At 34.8% G+C, this 20,233-nt stretch overlaps 1 protein-coding gene across 3 annotated transcripts in view; it reads right to left on the bottom strand.

Annotated features, from left to right (window-relative positions):
• PHF14 (PHD finger protein 14) overlaps positions 1-20,233 on the bottom strand; it is a 155,477-nt gene that overhangs the window by 24,448 nt on the left and 110,796 nt on the right. Inside the window, exons 18-19 of one of the 3 annotated variants that reach the window (XM_048950407.1) lie at positions 13,141-13,254; positions 11,431-11,513 (exon numbers count right to left, since the gene is read on the bottom strand). The exons of 1 other annotated variant lie outside the window; for it this stretch is intronic. In XM_048950407.1, the coding sequence (XP_048806364.1) occupies positions 11,442-11,513; positions 13,141-13,254 (186 nt within the window). In that variant the 3' untranslated portion in view covers positions 11,431-11,441. The remainder of the gene's footprint in view (positions 1-11,430; positions 11,514-13,140; positions 13,255-20,233) is intronic. One more of the 3 variants, XM_048950406.1, reaches the window with a different exon arrangement.

The following is a 20,233-nucleotide window of genomic DNA, read 5'->3' as shown; positions in this document are numbered from 1 at the left end:
GTGTTTATAAATGAAATGTATAGAATGTATAAATACAGATGCTATTGATGCCATTGCTTTTCTCTTATAAGCAGTTGAATGAATCAGTTAAAGAAGGTTCTCAACACAGCTGATGGCAGTTGCTTGGGTTGAAGTACTGTGTTATCTAGGGGGACACTGTCAAGAATTCTGTATACATGAACAACATAACCTTGAAATAAAAAAGCCTAAAAACCTGAACAAAATGCGAAGAGTGCTAACCAATTCATTTACCTGTTTGACACAGAAAAGCTGCCAATTTCAGCTTCCATGACTCGGATTCCTCATACTTGTGTTTGAGCTCTCCAAGTCACAGATTTGCTTACACAAATGTACTCCATGGACAGTAGAGGGAATGTCCATCACCCTTATAATGCACAATGATTTCAGGATGGGATGGTGCAACATTAAAGCAAGAACAGGTGGCACAGCAACTGAGTCAGCCATAACACTTCGTTTCTGCAAAGTGACCAGTTTAAAGTAAATTCCACTCAGACTATTATTAATCATAAATTCATTGCTCATAGAAATGGAAAATATTTACAGGTATTAAAACTGAAATTAAAACTAACTTTCAAGCTACTGATCATGCACTATTAAACAAGCCCTATTGCTTTATCACAGTAATTAATTTTTGTTTCACATTAATGACATTCTTATCATTCCTATGATGCAAATAGAATTTAACAGCACCAAATACTATAAGATCACTTAGCTTATTCACGTCACTAGAAAGCACAAATACATATCCTTACATTATTGATCTTCCTAACATACAAATTAATTCCAACATGAAGGAGTGCTTCACGTGTCTTAGTTATGACAAAGAAAGATTCATCCTCAAATTGTCTTCTAACATCTGATTTTGTAAATAAAACAGTTATCAAATTTCTAGGCAGCATTCCAAACCTAAATTCTGAGTATATCCCATAAAATCACATTTTTTATATATGCTCCCTATATTAAATATGTACCTTACTCCACAGAGAATGTGCACCTTCAGATCAGTACTAAATAAGCATCAAAATTTCTTAGTGTTCTGTTAAAGTATTTGCAGAATTAGTATGAAGTTTACTGCATGCTTGTTTTAACTTTCACTTGACCTTCACTTTTTCTTCAAAAAGATTTTTGCATTCATACATCCATTCTTGTTGAAGATGGGGTTAAACTTGTCACAAACATTTTAATAAAATACCAAAGACCTCCTTTAATTTATGGCAGATATATTTTCAAGAAGGAAAATGCTGATATTATCTTGGTTATAAGCTTGCTGCTGAAATGATTTAGATATTCTTTTCCTTTCACACAGTATCAGTATAAAGCCTTTCTTTGCAAGCAATGAATTATAGTTGACACTTCAAACCTATTCTATCAGTATCTCCTAGTTCAGAAAAATGAGAAAACATAAATATTTATTCCATATATATAGAAGAGACAAAGAACTCCGATAAAAATGATCCATTATGGAATGATGAATAATTGTTACATGTGTCACACTTAGAACAGAAAAGGGCAAAAAAATTTGCCACTTTTTAATAAGAGGATTCCAGGTTATTGTATAAACAAAAATACAGTCCTTTTATCACACTAAGCTGATAAGTGTTCAAGTCCAGTGATTTCTGATGACATTCACTTCATGACTACATAGATGATGAGGCTGTTTGATGCAGACCCTTGGTCCGATTTGATACAGTCTATTAATGACATGCTTTAACAGTGTAAAAATATTTATGGAAACAGCTTATCATTTCCCCAGCTTCTAAGTACAACATTTCCCCAGTTTAAGTTCAGCAATCAATAAGGACAGGAATTCATTTGTTCAATTAAGTGATCTGTTCACCCTCTTTTGTCTTGTTCCCATTACTTACGTATATCCATTTTTTTTTTCCTGTTGGATGGGGATGGTAGGGAAAAAAAAGTAAAATTTCCTAATATTTGAAACAATATTATCAAATATTATCAGTCTTTCACTTTAAAAAGGAGAAAAAAACCAACCATAAAAACAACCAAAACAACTATGTGTAAATCAAAAAGCAGCAACGGGTTCTTTTGTTATAGTTCTATCCAAAAAGTCTGTTTCTTTGTTTTGTTTCATTTTGTTTTGTTTTTGCTAGAAATGGAAGTTCTCTGATGTAAAAAAAAGAAAAAACAAACAAACAAACAAACAAAAAAAAGCTTTTCTTTTTGATTGATTATTTTTAACCACATACCCTTGAATGCAAAATCTAAACAAATTGACAATACAAATTCTGGAGTTCAAATTAAATCAAAATGACAAACTCTTGGGGTAAGGTCACCAAAGGAAGGGTATAATGCATACATTTATTAAATTCAAATTAAAATGTATATAAATTAAGTGAAAATAAACTAGCATTAACTCAGTAAATAATAATATGGAAGGTCTAATACTCTGAAAAAGGAATGGCTAAGCCAACTTGTGTGAGCACTTTCTTGTATTAAAAAAAGTGAGCAATATATATTATGCAATTCATACATGCTAAATTGGAAGAAAAAACAGAAATCACACCATATATGCAATATTGCATTTGAAAAGTATTACTTTTTGACATTATTTTTGGCTTAATTTCTTCATCCATTGGCAGGTGAACATTTGGCATAAACAAGTAGGAAGCTGCAGTAGCTATGAACTACAGTTTCCTGTCCCCTCCAATGGCCACAGGCAGATAAGGAATATGCAAGGTGAAGGCAGAAGCAAATGAAATCTGTCCTTGCTAATTTCTCAAATGAAATGTTATTACTAACTACAATAGCTTTTACCTCAATTATGTTGAGATAAAGACATTTCATCCAAATTACTTAGCACTACTGAAGGAATTTAGAAAACTTAGATTTTACAAGAAATAACATTATTTTAACACTACAAATTCTTCTACTTTTCCAATCACAGATAAAATGCTCATAGTTAAAATAAAAGTTTATTAAATTTTTTTTCTGTGCTTAATCATTAGTATGTTTGTCTGTCATTCCGTGAATGTTCCTACACAACATCTTGAAAGAGTGGAGGGAGAAAATGAATTTATCTGATGGTATACAGAGAGATTTTTCAGGATCTCACATTTGTGGTGAAGAAAGAAATTCCATCCTTTCTATCTTTCTGCTTTCTGCTGCTGGACTTGTTTTTTGTAATTTTGCATGCTTCCTTTTTTGAATAACTTTGAATATCTGCCTCTGCAGATATTGAAAGCTTTCTCAAATAATGACAAGTTCAAAATTAGGCTTTTTTTTTTGCTTTTTTTTTTTTTTTTTTTTTTTTTCTACTCTGCTGCTTATCTGGCTAAAATAAGAACAATTGGTGACTTCTGGACTATCTGTAAGTTCAGAAGGACAGTGCATCATTTTTGCCTCAATTCCCATGTCAAGTACCACTCTTTCAACCCCAAGGACTCTACTAAAACAAGCAACACTTTGCAGATACCCACATCTAAGATTTTGCATGCACACAGCATGCAGACACACAAATTATTAATAATTTAATCTAATCTGGCTAAAACCAATAATCTTAACAGAGTAAAAACAAACAAACAAACAAACAAACAAAGATTAACCAAAAAACAACCAAACAGGGCTGAATATAGGAAAACTAATTTCTCCATGATGTTACTCATATTCAAAGTCTCTGTGAGTTTAACTGTACTTTCAATAACATTCTAACTGTTTAAATGTAGAACAAAGTTTGTAACTAGAGCATAGTCTACACTCTTCTGGCTATCCTATGTGATCCAGAGGTTTAGAAAACCTATGACAGTTAAGTATGCATTAAAAATAAAAAAAGATTAACTGTAGGAAAACTGTTCAACTAAGAAGGACTTAGCAGGTCAATGAGGGCTATGAAAGATGATGTCATTTGCTAATCTAGTCTTCAGAAAATAGCCATTTCGTATTACATTAACATAAATTCAGTTTTAATTTGTTGTTAATTAAGGAAGATAAGGTATGTAGATCTATCACAAAAATATAGGCTTATAACAAAAAGAGGGAGTCGAATAAATAACACATCAATGATCCTACTGTGCATAAATGTTTAGGTAATATGAACTCCTCAATGCTTGTGAAATATGCTGTTTAAAAGTGAGAGTAATTTAAAGAAACAATACTTTGATAAAGCAGCACTTCAACACTACTGGGATTCCACTGCAATTCAGAGATAAACCTGAAGCAACTGGATAGGGAAAAATCCATATAACCTACATTATTAATGACTTCTGAGTGACCTCTGTTTATCTTCACTACCTTAAAGATGACATTGAAATTTCCAACAGTACCCAAGGTTCATCATCTGAAATCTAGACTTAAAGAATATTCTAATATTTTTAACCTGTCATATTAAAATAAAACAGAATTTTTCTGAGATTATATATGACCTATAAAAATGATCACTGCTTTCTTTATACAGCACGATGAAAGGTACAATATTTACACTACATAAAAATGACTACATAACATATTCATTTAGTTTTTCATTCAAATGTTACAGATAAGAGAACAAATCATTCAGAAAAGAAATAAATTAAAAATAAAAGACTGTTTACAAACAGATACTGAAGAAAGGAATTAAATTTACTTCCTTCCAGGAAAGAATTTCAATGGTACATCACACATGCCACTCAGCAAATAACAACAGTAACATACACAACCTGGCATCATAACACTGCAGAAATGCCTCAAAACACCCAGTCACAGCCAACCAGATAGCATATATGGGTACATTCAGGTCCATCAACATAAGTACAACTACAAAAATATACAGCTCTAGGGAAACAGACTTCAATTGTTAAATTTGCAATTACTTTCTAGTTAAAATGTGTTAGTTAAAAGTGTGTTCATTAAAAACTACCTAAAGTTTGCTTCATTAGAATTTTTCACTATGTTTCTCACTGCCTTCCTCCAGCTAAAAACATTTTTTCATGATTATGTAGTTTAAACTTAAAAAAATTAGTTCTTTCTTTTTCTTTCCTTTTTTTCTTAAAATACAAACAATTCATTAGCATGCTAAAGACACAAAATATAACATGTTAACTTCAAATTGAATTTACAAAAATTAAAATAAATATTTTTGGGGGCAACGTATTACAGAAAAATGAGAAGTCTTATTAAATATAAATCAGCTCTAATTTAATCGTTTCTTCTGTTCTTATTAATTTTTAAGATTTTTTTAGATTAGTTTTTCAAATAACAATGACGCTGGTAACATCCAAGAAAAGATTCTTTTTCTCTTTAAAATAAACTATTTCCATCTCATCTGTATTCAGAATATGAATACAAATCTGTACACAAGTAATTCTAAATGCCATTGGCTTCCCGCTTTCAATGCTGCTATTTTTTTAAAGATTGTATCCACAGATCAATGACCCATTCATAAGATCTGAAAATGCCAAAGAATAATACCCCAGGGAAAATAGTGTTTTCACTTGACTTAAAATAATCATTTTTACAACAGAAAGAATGCCAGAAATCCCAAAATCACTGAAGATGCCATCCAGAGTATTTATATAGGAAAAATACAGGGAAAAAACAGTCATACAGAACTAATAATTTTTCACACATTACTTTCAAACGCCATAGTAGAATGAATGAATCTCACAGGTGAATGTTCATTTGGCAGTGTATATTGCCCAGCATTTTTTGCATGTTTCACTCCTTTTCTAGTTACTTTTTATTAACTACGGCTACCTTGAATCGGTGATATCCAATGGACTCATCATGGCGTACCAAGAATGGCGAACGTGTCGCAGATGTTCAAGCTTTGTGGATGGGCTGCCTACAGAGAAAACTTTTTATGTAATCCTGAATGTTTTCCTGCAGTAAACTTACCAAAGAAGTGGAGCAGACACAAGCTTCCCCTTCAACTTATCAACATCTGACTTTCTTAAGGTGACACGCAAGTATGCACTTTTGCCTGAGTACTGCTTGCTGCCTGGTGATATTTTCCTTCTTTTTCCTCCCCAAAGGAGAGGATGACTGCAGATTATTTAATTTATCTAACTTGTATAGAATGCTTTTCTCTGCAGCCTGTCTGTAGACTGTGGTGCCAATTTCTGAATTCAATTATTTGAGTAGGAAATAAAGGTTATTTTCCCCATTTCTAGCACAGATTTTTTTATTTCTTTTAGAAATATAGCTGAATGTCAAGCAATAAAAGAGAATATTGCAGGGATTCTTAGCTTTTGACATTTTTAATTGCCTGTGCTTTGGTTATTACACAATAGATAGTTTTGTCATCTAAATATAATGTATCTTTGTAAAATCCTTTAAAATATGATTTCAAACCAATGAATGCCATTTTCTATTTGCCTTTAATTTTCTCTCAATAGTAAGTTCATCAGAGTGTAACAATTAATTAACTTAATTAAGCTAACTTAATTATCTTCTTTCATAGGTCAATATGTAGAGCTACTCAGATTAATAGCAGAGCTTGTAAAGTTAATCTTCTTGTATAATGCAAATGATGCCAAGTCATGTATTAAATACCTTCCTGAGTAACAGATGATATAGGACTAAATGTACTTTAAAGAAGGGCAGAGACTGTGAAAAGGTTAAATAAAGAAAAATGTCTTGGATTTGTGGAAATTTTAAACAGATCTAATTAATTTTTTTACATTAATGATGTTCTTCCAAGAGAAAGCCTCATTCCATAAGGCCATTTAGAGCTTGAATATACATAAATAAATTTTAACTTCAAAAGCAGAACTGCATGACAATATTTTCCATCCATCTTATAACCTTTATGTTTCACTATTAAGAAGATTACATAAAACAGTCATGTGAAGAGACTAGGCAGAAAATATGAATTCTTAACTTCAGAGCATGCTTACTCTATTTCCCAGTTTATTTTACAAAGGAATCACATCAGTAGCCAAAGGTATTATGCACTCTTCTCTGCTCATTATTAATTCACTTTTAACATAGTTGGACTCTAAGGCTTTTTAGGCATACGGCTTAGCACTTTTGCTATGAAATATTAATGGAAATTACAGTAATCATAATAATTACTTGTAGAAGCATAAAAGGTAAAGTCAAACAAATCTCCTGAGTGCCAAATGATCTGAATAGGTGACCGAATTCTGTTAAATAAATGAGTTTGACGGTTGGAATTCATATGACATGAGGAACACAGGCCAAATAACCAAATTTCAATCAAGTAACAAAATTTCAATCTTCTTTAGAATGCGCCTGACTTAAGCCCACAAAATATTCTAAACTTAAAGAGATTCCAGCCTATTGCAAGTAACTAGTAAATCAGCATTTGCTCTTTTATTCAGAAATCAAGAGTTTCCTAGATTCATATAGCATAGAAATTTGTGATGACTTTTCTGAGCACTAAGTTAAAAGAAAAATTAATGTTCAAGATTTAACCTGTCTTCCATTCATTCAATTTCAGTAACTATTTTTTTTTTCTCATTTAAGAGTGTGCCGGGAAAAGCAACATATTTATAGCAACAACAATCTGCCACAGTTCTGTCAAATGAATTCAAACTTGCAGCTACACAGAACAGAGGGAAAGTACTGTTAAGCCCTTGAAGTTTAGTAAGGAATGAACAGGTGGGTTGTTTATTTTTTTAGTTTTTGTTTTTTGTTTTTTTTTTTTTTACAAGCGTGACAGATTTGTATCTATGTATAAAGACATGCGAATATATGTCTTCTCTAATAAGACTGCAAATCCTCATCCTGATTCTAGCCAACGTTTATTGTAGGCAATGACTGAGATTTTTCTCAAAGGAAAAGTGAAAGTTGGAAATTCAGTTATTTAACAGCCTTCCAATAACAGTAAATGGAGAAAATACCACATGAGCATTATTACATGCTATGCCACGGAATTATCTTTTATTCTATTCTTTCAAAGCATGTCACATCATACTTTCCTTATAAAGCAAACACCTCAGAGTAAGAAAGCTGCAAAAAAAATGGACTGGAAGCTCTGCTAATGAAGTTTATGATTTCTTTTTCTTTCTTTCTTTCTCTCTTTCTTTCTTTCCTCTCTTCCTCTCTCTCTTCCTCCCTTCCTTACTAAGATGTCTTAAGTATAGACTTACGTTTAGGATCTTTTCCTACAAAACAAAACCATGATGCAGCTATGTATTACTAATGGAAGAAAAACCTGTGCTCTCTTCAGATATTAGGGCAAGAACTAAATGCGTAATAGCTCAGAAGCAGATTAATCTTTCTTTAGTTCAGAATCCTACAGTTTTTCTGTACAACTTCTGTACTTTTAGAAACACAGATACATGGGCTGTTCACATTCATGTGCTACAATGAGGTCACTGATATTTTACCTAAAATGCTCCATGCATACACACTTTCAGGGGGAAGAGAGGGGCCATGCAGAAAAGGAATTGGTTGGTTATTATCTATTTTAGTGAGCAGAGCTAAATGTCATAGAGAGAGTGGCACAGCATTTTATCTGTATCTGCACTGCTCCAGCAATGCAGCCATCCAGAAAGACCAGCTCTGTTAGCCTCAAGGTTTATGCTATTAAAACATGATTAATTGACTTGCCACCAGAACAGCAAAGAAATTAATACACATAACTCATGCATTTCTGTTTTACTTCTAATTAAATAAGAGAATACACCTCTCCTGAGACTGAGGTTTAAGGGAACTGTCAAAACTTGTCTCTTCTTCCTTACATAACCAGCACTTGACGTTGTCTCTCTCAGCAGACTCAAGTGCTGCTTATGGTAAATGGTATCAAAATGCAGACCACCGATCTTGCTCAAGTACTTTAACAATAAACTTTTTCTTCACTTTATCCAACGTGCATCTATAAAGTAATATATTTACTAAATACATTGTGACTGCCAACTGCCAGATGAACAGTATAAGTGACTCCAGAAGACAGACCAAGAAGACATGTCCAATCTATGGCCTGCAAGCCTCACAGTGTGGCCCATCCCCTGGTGGCAGCTCTTCCTTATTGAGTAGCCAGGTGCGCACCCATCACTCACAGCAACCAAACAACAGTGTGCTATTGAGACTGCCTGGGCTGAAACCAGGCCATGGGGAAGGCGCAGTGCAGCGCTAAGTCAAGTCAAGGCAAGTAGTTGTATGTATTTTGATACATTGGCTAAACATAGTCCTGTGAACAGTACAGAATATGAAGCCTGGATTTCAGTTTTGGTACAGGAATTGAAAATATGTTTCAAGAATGAAAAAAAAAAAAAAAAAAAATTATTAACTTACGTTTGTAATTCCATTTTCAGTGGACATAAATACATTACCTGCGAATTTTCAAATGGAATGTAAAGAGTTGCAATCAGATATCCAACTCAGAAATTTGCTCATGTCTCTTTATCAGACTTTTATAAGCTCTCTGTTAATGGAGAAAAAAATATCCATTGCTTCACAGTTGCATGTTATTCATGCCATCATCTCCTTTGGCAGTACGCACATCTGTGAGCAACCATTGTCAAGGATGAAGCACAGGAAGAGTAAAGTTTCATAAAAAAGCTCTGATGAGCACCTTAAGGACTCACTAAAAATTGCAACCACTGCCATCGAACCAGCCTGACGCATTTATTTCAGAAACAAATGAGCTGAAATATCCCGTTAGTTTTATGGTTTTGCTGCTCTTTCTATGGTGCATTATAAGGGCTGCTCTGAAAGTAATTCCTGTTATGACTTCAGAGGTGGATGGCGGTGGTATAGCAGTACAGGTTGAATCTTCCTGCCAATATTCCATTATATTTTGTTGCCATGGCAGCAGAGGGGCAGTCTGTCAGAATGGCATCTGACATGGAAGTGTGTAAGAAGCAAAGGCATGTCACTGATTCAATGATGAAAACATACAGCTAACAGGCGGGACTATGTTGAAAAACACTGTTTTGTAACTGAGAATTTGCTCTATCAAGTTACTGTGCTCATTCTATCTGTTGTAGTCTCCAAGGAAATAAATAACGGGTACTTTTGGAGCTACCCATGTGGCCCATGACAATTTTTCTTCACTCACTGAAGCTCAGGAAAACTAAAAGGTTGGGCACTCATTGCATAAGACTAAAGAAATGTAACTTCTCAGTCTTTATAATTACAGTATTATTCAAGCAAGCGCATTTGTACTTTCAAAGCATTTTAAAAGCTCTGAAACTTGATTAATCAACATGTTCAGAGATTTTTCTTTCATTAGCTAATAGCAAAGAATGTGTGGTATCAGGATACAATAATGTATTGAGTCAGGGAATAGTAACAATAGGGAGGTGCTAAATTTTGAAATCGTTGTAGGGACAAAATATTTACATAATTTAAGATTTTAACGTAATTTTAAAGACTATGTAAATTACCATAACATTTAATAAAAGCAGTTATTTCACATTTTCCCAGTAAACTGCAAAGAAGGTCTAATTAGGTGACAAATTCAGATGGTAAATGCTTGTTCCTTTTCACATGCATTGAGCTTTTCTTTCATTTTCAATGTTGCATGCTACTTATTAAAAATGACAATAAACAGCATTAACTCACCAAGCACACAGGTAACTTCTTTCTTACAGTATGGATACCAATTCATTCAAGCATTCAAATCTGTACAAATTATTTTTTCACAAGGGATTGTACAGTTTTTGAAAACATGGGCTAAAGTATATAACCCTATCTTAAAACACAGCTTGGTTATTTTACAGTCCCAAGTATTTTGGAATCTGAAGTACACATATTTTCCTGAATCCTTCACAGGCACAAAAATTTCACAGATATGAAAGCTGAACTCTCAACATTACTAATGCAGCAAGTTTTGCCATATGCTACATTGTTGGCCAGTGTCCATGTGTCACACAGTTACATCTGATTTCAGAGCATGAAAGGAGGATGGTAAGAAGGGGGTAGTACCAGGAGCAAATCCCCTGCTGCCCTCTGGCAGCCACAGAGAAAGAGAACTCAGCACTCAGCCATCATCTTAACCAGCAGAACATCTGGACAGGCAAAAAGCCTCATGTAAGTGATCAAATGACATCACACAAAGATATTGAGTGTTTGAGTCAGACAGGACTATCTAAGAGGAAAATGAATTATAAGCAGAAAAAAACATGGGTTATATAAACAACAATAGCAATTCATGGGATTTTCCTGACTTTCTCCTACTACAGATTGTTCTCAAATTTACAAATCTGATACACTTCTTTAACACTAACTTCCATCTATTTCTTTGCTCATCTATTCCATTCTCCTGCAATCCTTAGTCTGGATAGCTTTTCCCCTTTTGCACTTCTTTCCTGTTTCCCCATACATGACTGCATTTTATCATTTCATTAACAACCATGACCTTTTCCCCAGCACTATCTTTTGGGTCAAATTCAGATGAGAATGCATTATTACAGAAATAGTGCATCAGTTAACAGCTATAGTTAATTCTGAATATTAATTAATTAATGTGTAATTCACAAACATTTGCTTACTGTGCTGACTTACCCACATGTAACTTAGATGGGTTGTTTCACAGTGAGTTCTGAATTTGGGAATTCAGCATACTGGTTCTCCCCTCTCAAGGTTTCCTGCAAATCCAACCACAAAACTCTTTCTGACTCACCTCACTCCGTTTTGATATAAACTGCATTAATTATGTTTTGAGAAGTCTCATTCTGTTATTAAACATGTGTAATACTTCATGGCCCCATGTTCAGCAGAACAGCTTCACCATAAACTGAGATATTTACTAACATTCAAAAGGTGTATTTCCATCTTTCACTTCTTTCACATTTCTTCAATTTTATTATCCCCCATAGCATAGCTGTACTATTAATGGGCAAAAATTGTATAGACATCTTGTCTGCTTTTACTAAACATGCTGCATTCTTCTTTCTGCATTACTTTTATCTTTCTTTCTAAATATCACTTCTGCTCTGCTTCTGAATTCCTCCAGAGAAGAAACAGATGAATTGGAAAAGCTGAGACTTAGGAGCCAGAATCCATGACCCTCTGTAGTCTAAGATCCCTTTGCTACTCAAGGAAATAGACACAAATATTACTAAAAGTTTACATTACTTTTTCCACTGGACTGTTTAGATGTGATCACCCAAGTACAAAGTAACTATAGTCTGAAAACACAAGATACTTCTAAGAATTAGTTCTCCCAGCCCTGCACTGAGGACTTGCCTCTTCTTCAGACAAAGTGAGAAGATCATCAGAGGAAAGCAGAAATCTGTGGAGGTATTTGATAATTATCTATAGGCTGCACAGGAGAAATAGTGAATGGCACTGTAACAGATGTAGTTCCTCCTGCTAATATTTCATATTCTCTTTTAAAGGGAAAATTGTAGAGAAAGAAAATCTGAGGAAAAAAAAAGTCTTAATATTACCTTGTGTGTGGTATATTCTTAACAACAATAACTGAACTGCTTGAGGAAGCCAAGATTAGGAGTATTAAGGTTACTCCAAACAAAAGACTTATTAAATATAATAACCTTTCCCTGGAAGGATGAATCTCATAATAAAATTAAGTTTTAAGTCTGAATTCAGCAGACAACCATCTCTCCAGAAATCATGCACTGAGACAAGCATGCACTCCGGGGTCTGAAGAAGTCAGACACGGGCTACGTTACGGAACTACCTTACAAGTCAGCACCTTTTCTTATAACAACAGGGAGTTGGCCTTATGCCCACACTACATCATTATCATCTAGCATCATTTTCTTGGAACACAAAGATCACAATGAAAGGCACAATAATATGACCAAGGGCCTTTCCTTTGCACAACCCAACAGTTAGCCAAGTTTAGGGTTAAGGAAGGATGACAAATGCTTTACATCTACTTATATAACTATATACACCTGCTGCTACTGTTTCTTTAGTCTTATAAAGCTTCATATGCTCAGATCTAACAGATTTTTTGATACTATCATGGGTGTGTGAAAGATAGGAATAATGAAAAAAAAATATTTTCCTAATCACTGATAATCAGAAACAGTATTAAAATGCACTAGTTGGAGACCACTTGGCTTACGTAACAAAGGTCTGGAAATTTACGCTTGTCTAGGGTGTCAGTGGTACGAGAGTATAAAATTGAGCTTTAGCTTTAAAAAAGTCTCTGCTACAAGTAAAGCAACACTAGGCATGAAAAACAGGCAAACGTGTATTCCCCAACAGTTAACCTTGGAACAGAATAGACACAGAAGGTCCTACCTCTTCTGGATGTTTCTGTGCCACCGATATCAGCTCTTCAGAGCTACTTCTTGAGGTAGAGGGTACCACATTACCTGGGGCCTCTGAGACCACCTCATTTGACGGCTCGGAGTCCTGAGGGCAACAGAGACAAATAGACCCCTCAGCAGCGTGTTGGTGTGGTACCCCAAAAGGGAGAGACTTCTCAGAGGAAGCGTGCTCTAAGCACAGAGAAACAAAGAATACTTGAAGTCTAAAACCTTGTTTTAATCTGGGCCAACACCTTTACCCCAGAGACAAAAATATCTGCCGTTTACTTTCATAAAATGCTAATACTTTCTTCACAAGAGCATTTTAAGGCTTAGCAAATAGCTATTTAGTGTTTTAGAATCATCAAGTTCTGAATAAGTGTGCTTGTTTAGCCCATACCTACCCCTGCATTTCATCCCTTTATTTATGATGGAGGTTTCTGCAAAACAGCTGGGACTATGTTAAAACAACCCAACACAAGTAGATTTTATCAACTGCTTTAAACTGATATAGCACATAAAAATATTAAAGCTAGAAAAGGTAGCAGTTGATTGTCAGTGTTAACACTATCATCAAATAAATAAAATAAAAACAAATAGGTAGTTTATATTGTATTTTCTAAATTACCTTTACTGCGAATTTGTGATGCAATGGTACTAAAATAGATCAGTCAAAACAAAATCACTTTAATACCTCCACTGCTTCTCACAGTGGTTTTGATATCTGCATAGATTGAGATATTTTGCTATGGAGGAAAAAATCCATTAAACTATCTCTACTGTGCTTGTAATGCTCATTATGGAATAAGATATTTTAGATGTCATCGCTTAGCAAGCAGAATATATGCTTTTGATGTACCACTTTCTTCCTATAGTCATTAATTGCAAGGAAATCAAGATTGCACTTTCAAAAACTGCAAGCTGCAAAGCTCATTATTAAGTTTTTTGACATAACTTCTAAAATGTAAACTGAAACTTCATACTAATAATATTCAGCATTTGCAGTTTAGCCAAATGAATATGTTTGGACTGTTGGAAGAGGAAAAATGAATGCTGTAGTCCAACACTCATTACTGAAAACCACACTGAGAATCAGAGGGCAGATGTAAAATACATAGATGAGGTTGCTGGAGATTATAAAGTGGGGAAAATCTCTTCGGGCGTGAAGAGAGAGTTATGCAATATCTCTAATTGATATAACTTTTCAGGTTAGTCCCTGTTTGTTTTTTTTTTTTTTTTTTTTTTAAAAAAAAGAAAGCTTCTAAGCTTAAATTTTTCAAATAAAACCATTTACTACTTTTTTGTTGCACTGCCTCTTTGTGACTCAAAATATTCTGCCAGTCTGTGGTCTATCACCTTACGTTGAAAGATGAATGCCAGGAGGACTTAAAAGGCAAAATCAGCTTTCAGTGATGAATAAAGAATTCCATCAGTGTTAATAACAAAGTCTCACTGAACTGTTTTACAGGCATTAGCAAATGCAAAATGAAACATTTTGGTAGAGCTCCCATCCCAATTTTATGATAAGAACAGCAAAACACTATTTTGCTCAGTTTTCTCAATTACTCACAAGAATATCAACATACTGGCTTAATACGGGGAATTACAAGAAACATCTCAAGCACTCTGACAGTAAACATTTGATCTTTCCCTATCCATCACATGAAAGCTCACTGCTATCTTTGCCACGTAAAACTTCTGCACTGTGTTCACACTCGCAGTTCCTGCTTTTGCCTTAGTAGATCTGGATTTGCACAGGCAAATGTCCCCACGCTCAGTGGCCCTCCTCATTTTGGTTCCTGGATAACAATGGCAAGAAAATTATCTCTTCTTGCTGCTGGCCCAATTATCCATGAACTGATTCAGAGAACTGAACCATGCTATTTTGTTTACTCCATGAGGACTAGAAAGTTAAATCACTGCTATGTAATTTATCAGCTTGGTGTGCTTCCAAGAGCTCTCCTGTGCTGCTTACAAACACAAAAGTAACAACCACATGCTTGGAGAAAATGGCATGCTTGTCCAAATTCTTCGGTTCAGTGATCTGTCTGTTTGAATTCTGACTGTCTTTTGTGCCTAAGAAATGTTGTGGTATTATACCTGTGACCAGATACGTGGTGGCAACGCTTCTTTCTTAGTTATATTTTTTGAAAGTAATAAAAAAATGGGTTTCAAAACTCATCAGTGCAGCAGCAATTTGATAAGTGTATATTCCTATTTCATTCCTTTTTCCTCAGCAGGACCATCATGTCACAGATGCTCTCCCCTGATCAAGTCTCAATATCTTTTTCCCCTAAGCCATGCCTCTCCTTAGTTGTTTAAAGGACACGCTGGCCAACATAGTAGCCCATTTTTAAGATGATAGATAGAAATCAAATTTACTTTGTTCGACAAAAAGCAATCAGAGAAAATGTTTCTCCTTGTCCTGTTACATCAGTTTTGCCATCTCTTTTGTCACTTCTTAGGAAAAATATTCAAAGCCTAAACATCTGTATGAAAGGCAATCTATACTGTTATGAAGTACTCAACACAGGAAATACAGGTTTTGGAAATAACCATATTCAGTAAGTGAAGCATGATCCATTTGTGCAAGGTACAATGACAAAAATGCCACGAAGTGTGAGAACTTTCATAAAGCTTTTTCTCATTGTGTTATGAGTACACAGCCAAATAAAAAATATTTCTACTAACCACTTCTAGTATTCTGACTTACACTTGGATAAATAAAACCACCTGAAATTAGTACTGTTTACTTTTGTAAAGGAAAGGACTATCATCTGTTTCACTGACCCCAAGCAATTATTTTACTGTATGAAGTGGAAAAAGGCGCTTAAAAATAAAATAAATTTCTTATCTTCTTCCTATTATTTATATCACAACATATAGATTGACTTTGCAAAAATGCCACCTCTTTCTTTTCTCAAGGTTTTGTATCTTGAAAAAGATGTCAATAGCACCTCTTGTTTATTTGTAAGCCTCAAATATAGCCAGGAATAATGTGACTGTTCAGAGACGTATAAACAGAGGAAGAACCACATGTGCAGACATTCTACTGTTTATGGAAGAAAGGCAAATATGCTTGATCAATGTCTGCTTTCAGACAACCTAAATATTCATATAATTTAAGATACACCTTGGACCTTCAGCACTTCTTTTTATTTTTTTTTTTAACTCAGGTCAGTAGAGATCAAAGGTAGGAGGAAAAATCAAAGGTTTATCCAACTCTAATGAAATTTCCTCAAAGTACTCCGTTTTTTTTTTTCCCTCTTTTTCATCCTGTTTGGAGTGTATGCTATTTGCATCCAATGAAATGGAAGTAAACATCGTTATCTTAGTTTCTGTTCTATGCTGTGCAGAATTAGTAGTGATATAATACACTGAAAAATCAATAGTGCATACAGAACAGATGGGGATTTCATTTGTGAGCTACATAAAAGTGATAGATTTCAGAGGGTAATATTTACATTTTATGCTATGCTAATGTTGGGTTTTCTGTTTGTTTATTTTTCAAGTTCTAGTTTGAGGACTTTTTTTCTTTTTTTTTTTTTCTTTAAAAGAACAGGTCTTAAATACACAATACATACATAAATACACATATGTATTGTATACTTATTTTCCATATATATACATACTTCTTTACAGACATGTACATCACCAAGGCTATATTCATTACGAATATTATGGAAATGAAATATTGTATCTGTTTACCCATTTATGTTAGAGAAACAACAGATGTCAACTTGTATAAAACAGAAGCTCTATGCAGCCTCTGATTTTGAAGTAAATAAAGAACTGATGTATAAAAAAGCATTCCTAAAAGACTGCTAGAAAGCATGAGAAGCTGCATTTGAAATAAGATGACAGAAAAACAGCATTTTAAGATGGTATTTATACCAGCTGAGCATCAGCTAGTCTGCTGCTACTACTTTAAAACAAAACAAAAACAAAAAAGAATCCAAATGAACCAACTCACAAGCCCCCAAACCTTTTATAGATAATTTCAAGCTGTCAGGTTTGAATATATTATGTTAACTTTGCATCAGTTTTCATGTATCATCCTTTACCTTGGTCCAGTTGAAAATTACACAAGCCATAAATTAGCTTTAAACAAGCTTTGAATCAGCCTGGAACCAGTTTTCAAATTAAAGAGCCGTCAGTATATTACATGGTACTGTCATTTTATTACCCCAATCAATTTTGTGTGGCCTGAGGTTGAAAGAAAATGGATGCTGTCTTCATTTGCAAAGGGTTTATCTCTTACACCAGGCTCTGAGGACATGACTGCAGTAATGAATTGGAAGCTAAAGTTACTAACAAAGACTTTTAATAGTAGCAAAGTAGAAATATTTGCCCCTCTTTAGGCTTACAAAAGAAAAGAAAAAAAAGAAATAATAATAAAAAAAAGCTCTTTCCAAAACATGAAGCCAGCTTCTTAGGGCTGAAGGACTATGGGAAGAAATGAGTCTATCTTTGCTCAAGTGCCACAGTGCTGTGAGGCTCAGAGAGCACCACATTCACTGAGACATGGGAAACGCCTGGCTTGGCTAGAGCAGGGCCCCTGAGAAGCCCAGGATGCGGGAGATGATCCCAGCTGCTCCCACCATTCCCTGCTCTCTCTTACTCACCATGTGTTCACTTTGAAGGTCTTTCTGATATCTTAGGTAGGATATGGTAAAATATAGTGAATGCAAGGGATATGTAATTCTCCACAGTTCATGGACAAAGCAAAGCCCCAGCAGGAACAGAGCTTATCTCAATCTCCTTACACACGCAAGATCAATCACTTTGTCATTGCCTGCATTCTACCCAGCAATGCTTAATGAGGTAAGAATATGGGCTTCAAAACCCACGCTCTGTATCTGTAAAATTTCCTTTCCTCCTATACTCCTTTTGACATTCTCCTTGTGCTGATTTTGTTTTGCATCTGACCATTTCCTCTCTTCATCTGCCCTCTCTAAAGATACAAAATTACAGCTGCAGCCTTTACACAGGCTGCTAACTCCTGGTGCACTCTCGTGCTTGCTCTCCACTGCTTCATCCCTCTCTTGAGAAGGGACGATGACTCCTTTGTCTGCACACCGATAACACAACAGGCTCTCAGCAGATGGCTGAGCAACTGCTTCACTTCAGGTAACAAACCTCAATTTGGATCTAGAACTGCTGTCCTCTTTAAAGGCAGAGACAAAAGAGAAATCTTTTCATAATTCTCAGTTTTCCAAACATAGGACCTTCATTACATATTTTAGCCTCATGCTATTTTTTATCAAAGTGTGCAATATAGAAGACATGATAAAGTTACAAGATGTTCGTACTAAATACCAATCTGCTTCAATTTATAATCCTTCTAACTTCCAATAAACTACAGCACTGACAAAAGCAAGTTTGTATCTTCAAAATCTGCCTACATTTCCAGCTGTCAAAGGGTGACTCCCCTTCACAGCTGTTTAAAATAAAGATGTTACTATTTCTAGAATTTTATTAAAACTGAACAAATTATGACAGGAAACAGGGCCATATGTTTGCTCAGGATGCATTCTTCAAATGAAAAAAAAAAAAAACAACCCAACAATCTACATATATTTAAAAGTAGAAACAGCACTCTCAAAATAATGTTTTTCATATTTACTCTTCCAACTTTATCTTATGCAAATAGAAACAGCAAACAGCAGAATATCTTACCGCCTGAAAGTATCACCACTCACCTCCGGAATCTGAATTCACATTCCCTTTTTAATCAACACATTTTCCACATTTGCATTAAGTCAGTGTGGTAATCCTACCTCTCTGTGGAATGAATCCTTCCCTTTTAAAATCAAACTCTCCCACATTTTTATATTTCCCTTTTACTCTCCCATCAATCGAAAACTGTCTTTCAACGCCTGCTTTTTATGACCCTGAATTCTCTGAGCAGTCTTAAAGAAATCAGCTGTTAAAGTGCTATAATTTTTAAAAATACGTAAACACTAGGATTAACCATTGAAGTATAGGTCTGACACTAACCTCATCTCTTGTACACAGCACAAAGGAGTATACCTTTCTTGTTACTGTCATGGTTTAAAGCCACTGATCACAGATATGCCGTGGCTCAAAACTGCTGACAAAAGTAACGATATAAGCACCTTTTTGCATGATCAGTTTTAGAATTTCTTCAATAAAAGGAAAAAGCCAACATCTATCATTCCTGTGCTATATCCCCTATGGCTTATATAACATGGTAATTATCTGGTGTGACAGATTTTATATGAATACCTGTTTGCAGACTATTAATATACTGGTCAGACTGCTGTACAACACTACTGTCATTACATATAAGAGTAACTCAGTACTTTGCCCTTTTTCTCAACACCACTTTCCTCCTAGTTATTGTTCTGTAATTTTTTCTCACCGTGATTCAGGATACTGCCCAAAAAGTTATTAGGAACACAGCACTGTTAGCTGTGCAGTAAGGTACAGCAGCAAATTTACTCCTACCCCTCGGGCCAAGCTGCTCACCCACGCGATTTCTGTCCCAAGCAGTTTGCTTTACAAACCACTCCATCAGTCAGAGGGAAAGCAGACATGAAGTTTGCTCACAATGCTTGGCTCACACTCTGCTCAAACCACAAGACTGAGCACTTGAGAAGATTTCTGCTCAAAAAACAGCTGCTTTATTTGAACAAAAATAGAACGTAGCTCAGAAAAGACTTTCTTTCAAGCACACAATCTTCAATACTACGCATCAGCATGCAGAGCGTGTCTGTCAGATGTCGGAACAAAGCTTTAAATTGTACCATCTAACTTAATTCTCAAGATAGGGTCAGCACATTCACAGGGCTTTTTTTTTCCTTTGAGATGTCCTTAAAGTAATATTTATTTAGCTTCTTAAATCTTCATCAGCACTGATTCTTGCTTTTCAAATCCTTGAAGTCCAGATTTTCCCAACATAATGCAAAACAGAGCAATGTTAAAATGCGCAATTGCCAAAAGCATCACAGAATTGTCAAAGGCTAGTTATCAAATCAGAATCAGTTTTCATATCTCCCCACTTCCAGATTTTTTTCCCCAGTAATAAGAGGAAATAAAGAGACTGCATAGCACATCATTTT

The sequence above is a fragment of the Lagopus muta genome, chromosome 7 (genome assembly GCF_023343835.1).
Source record: "Lagopus muta isolate bLagMut1 chromosome 7, bLagMut1 primary, whole genome shotgun sequence".
Taxonomy (NCBI): Eukaryota; Metazoa; Chordata; class Aves; order Galliformes; family Phasianidae; genus Lagopus; species Lagopus muta.
This window is presented reverse-complemented; position numbering and strand designations above follow the sequence as displayed.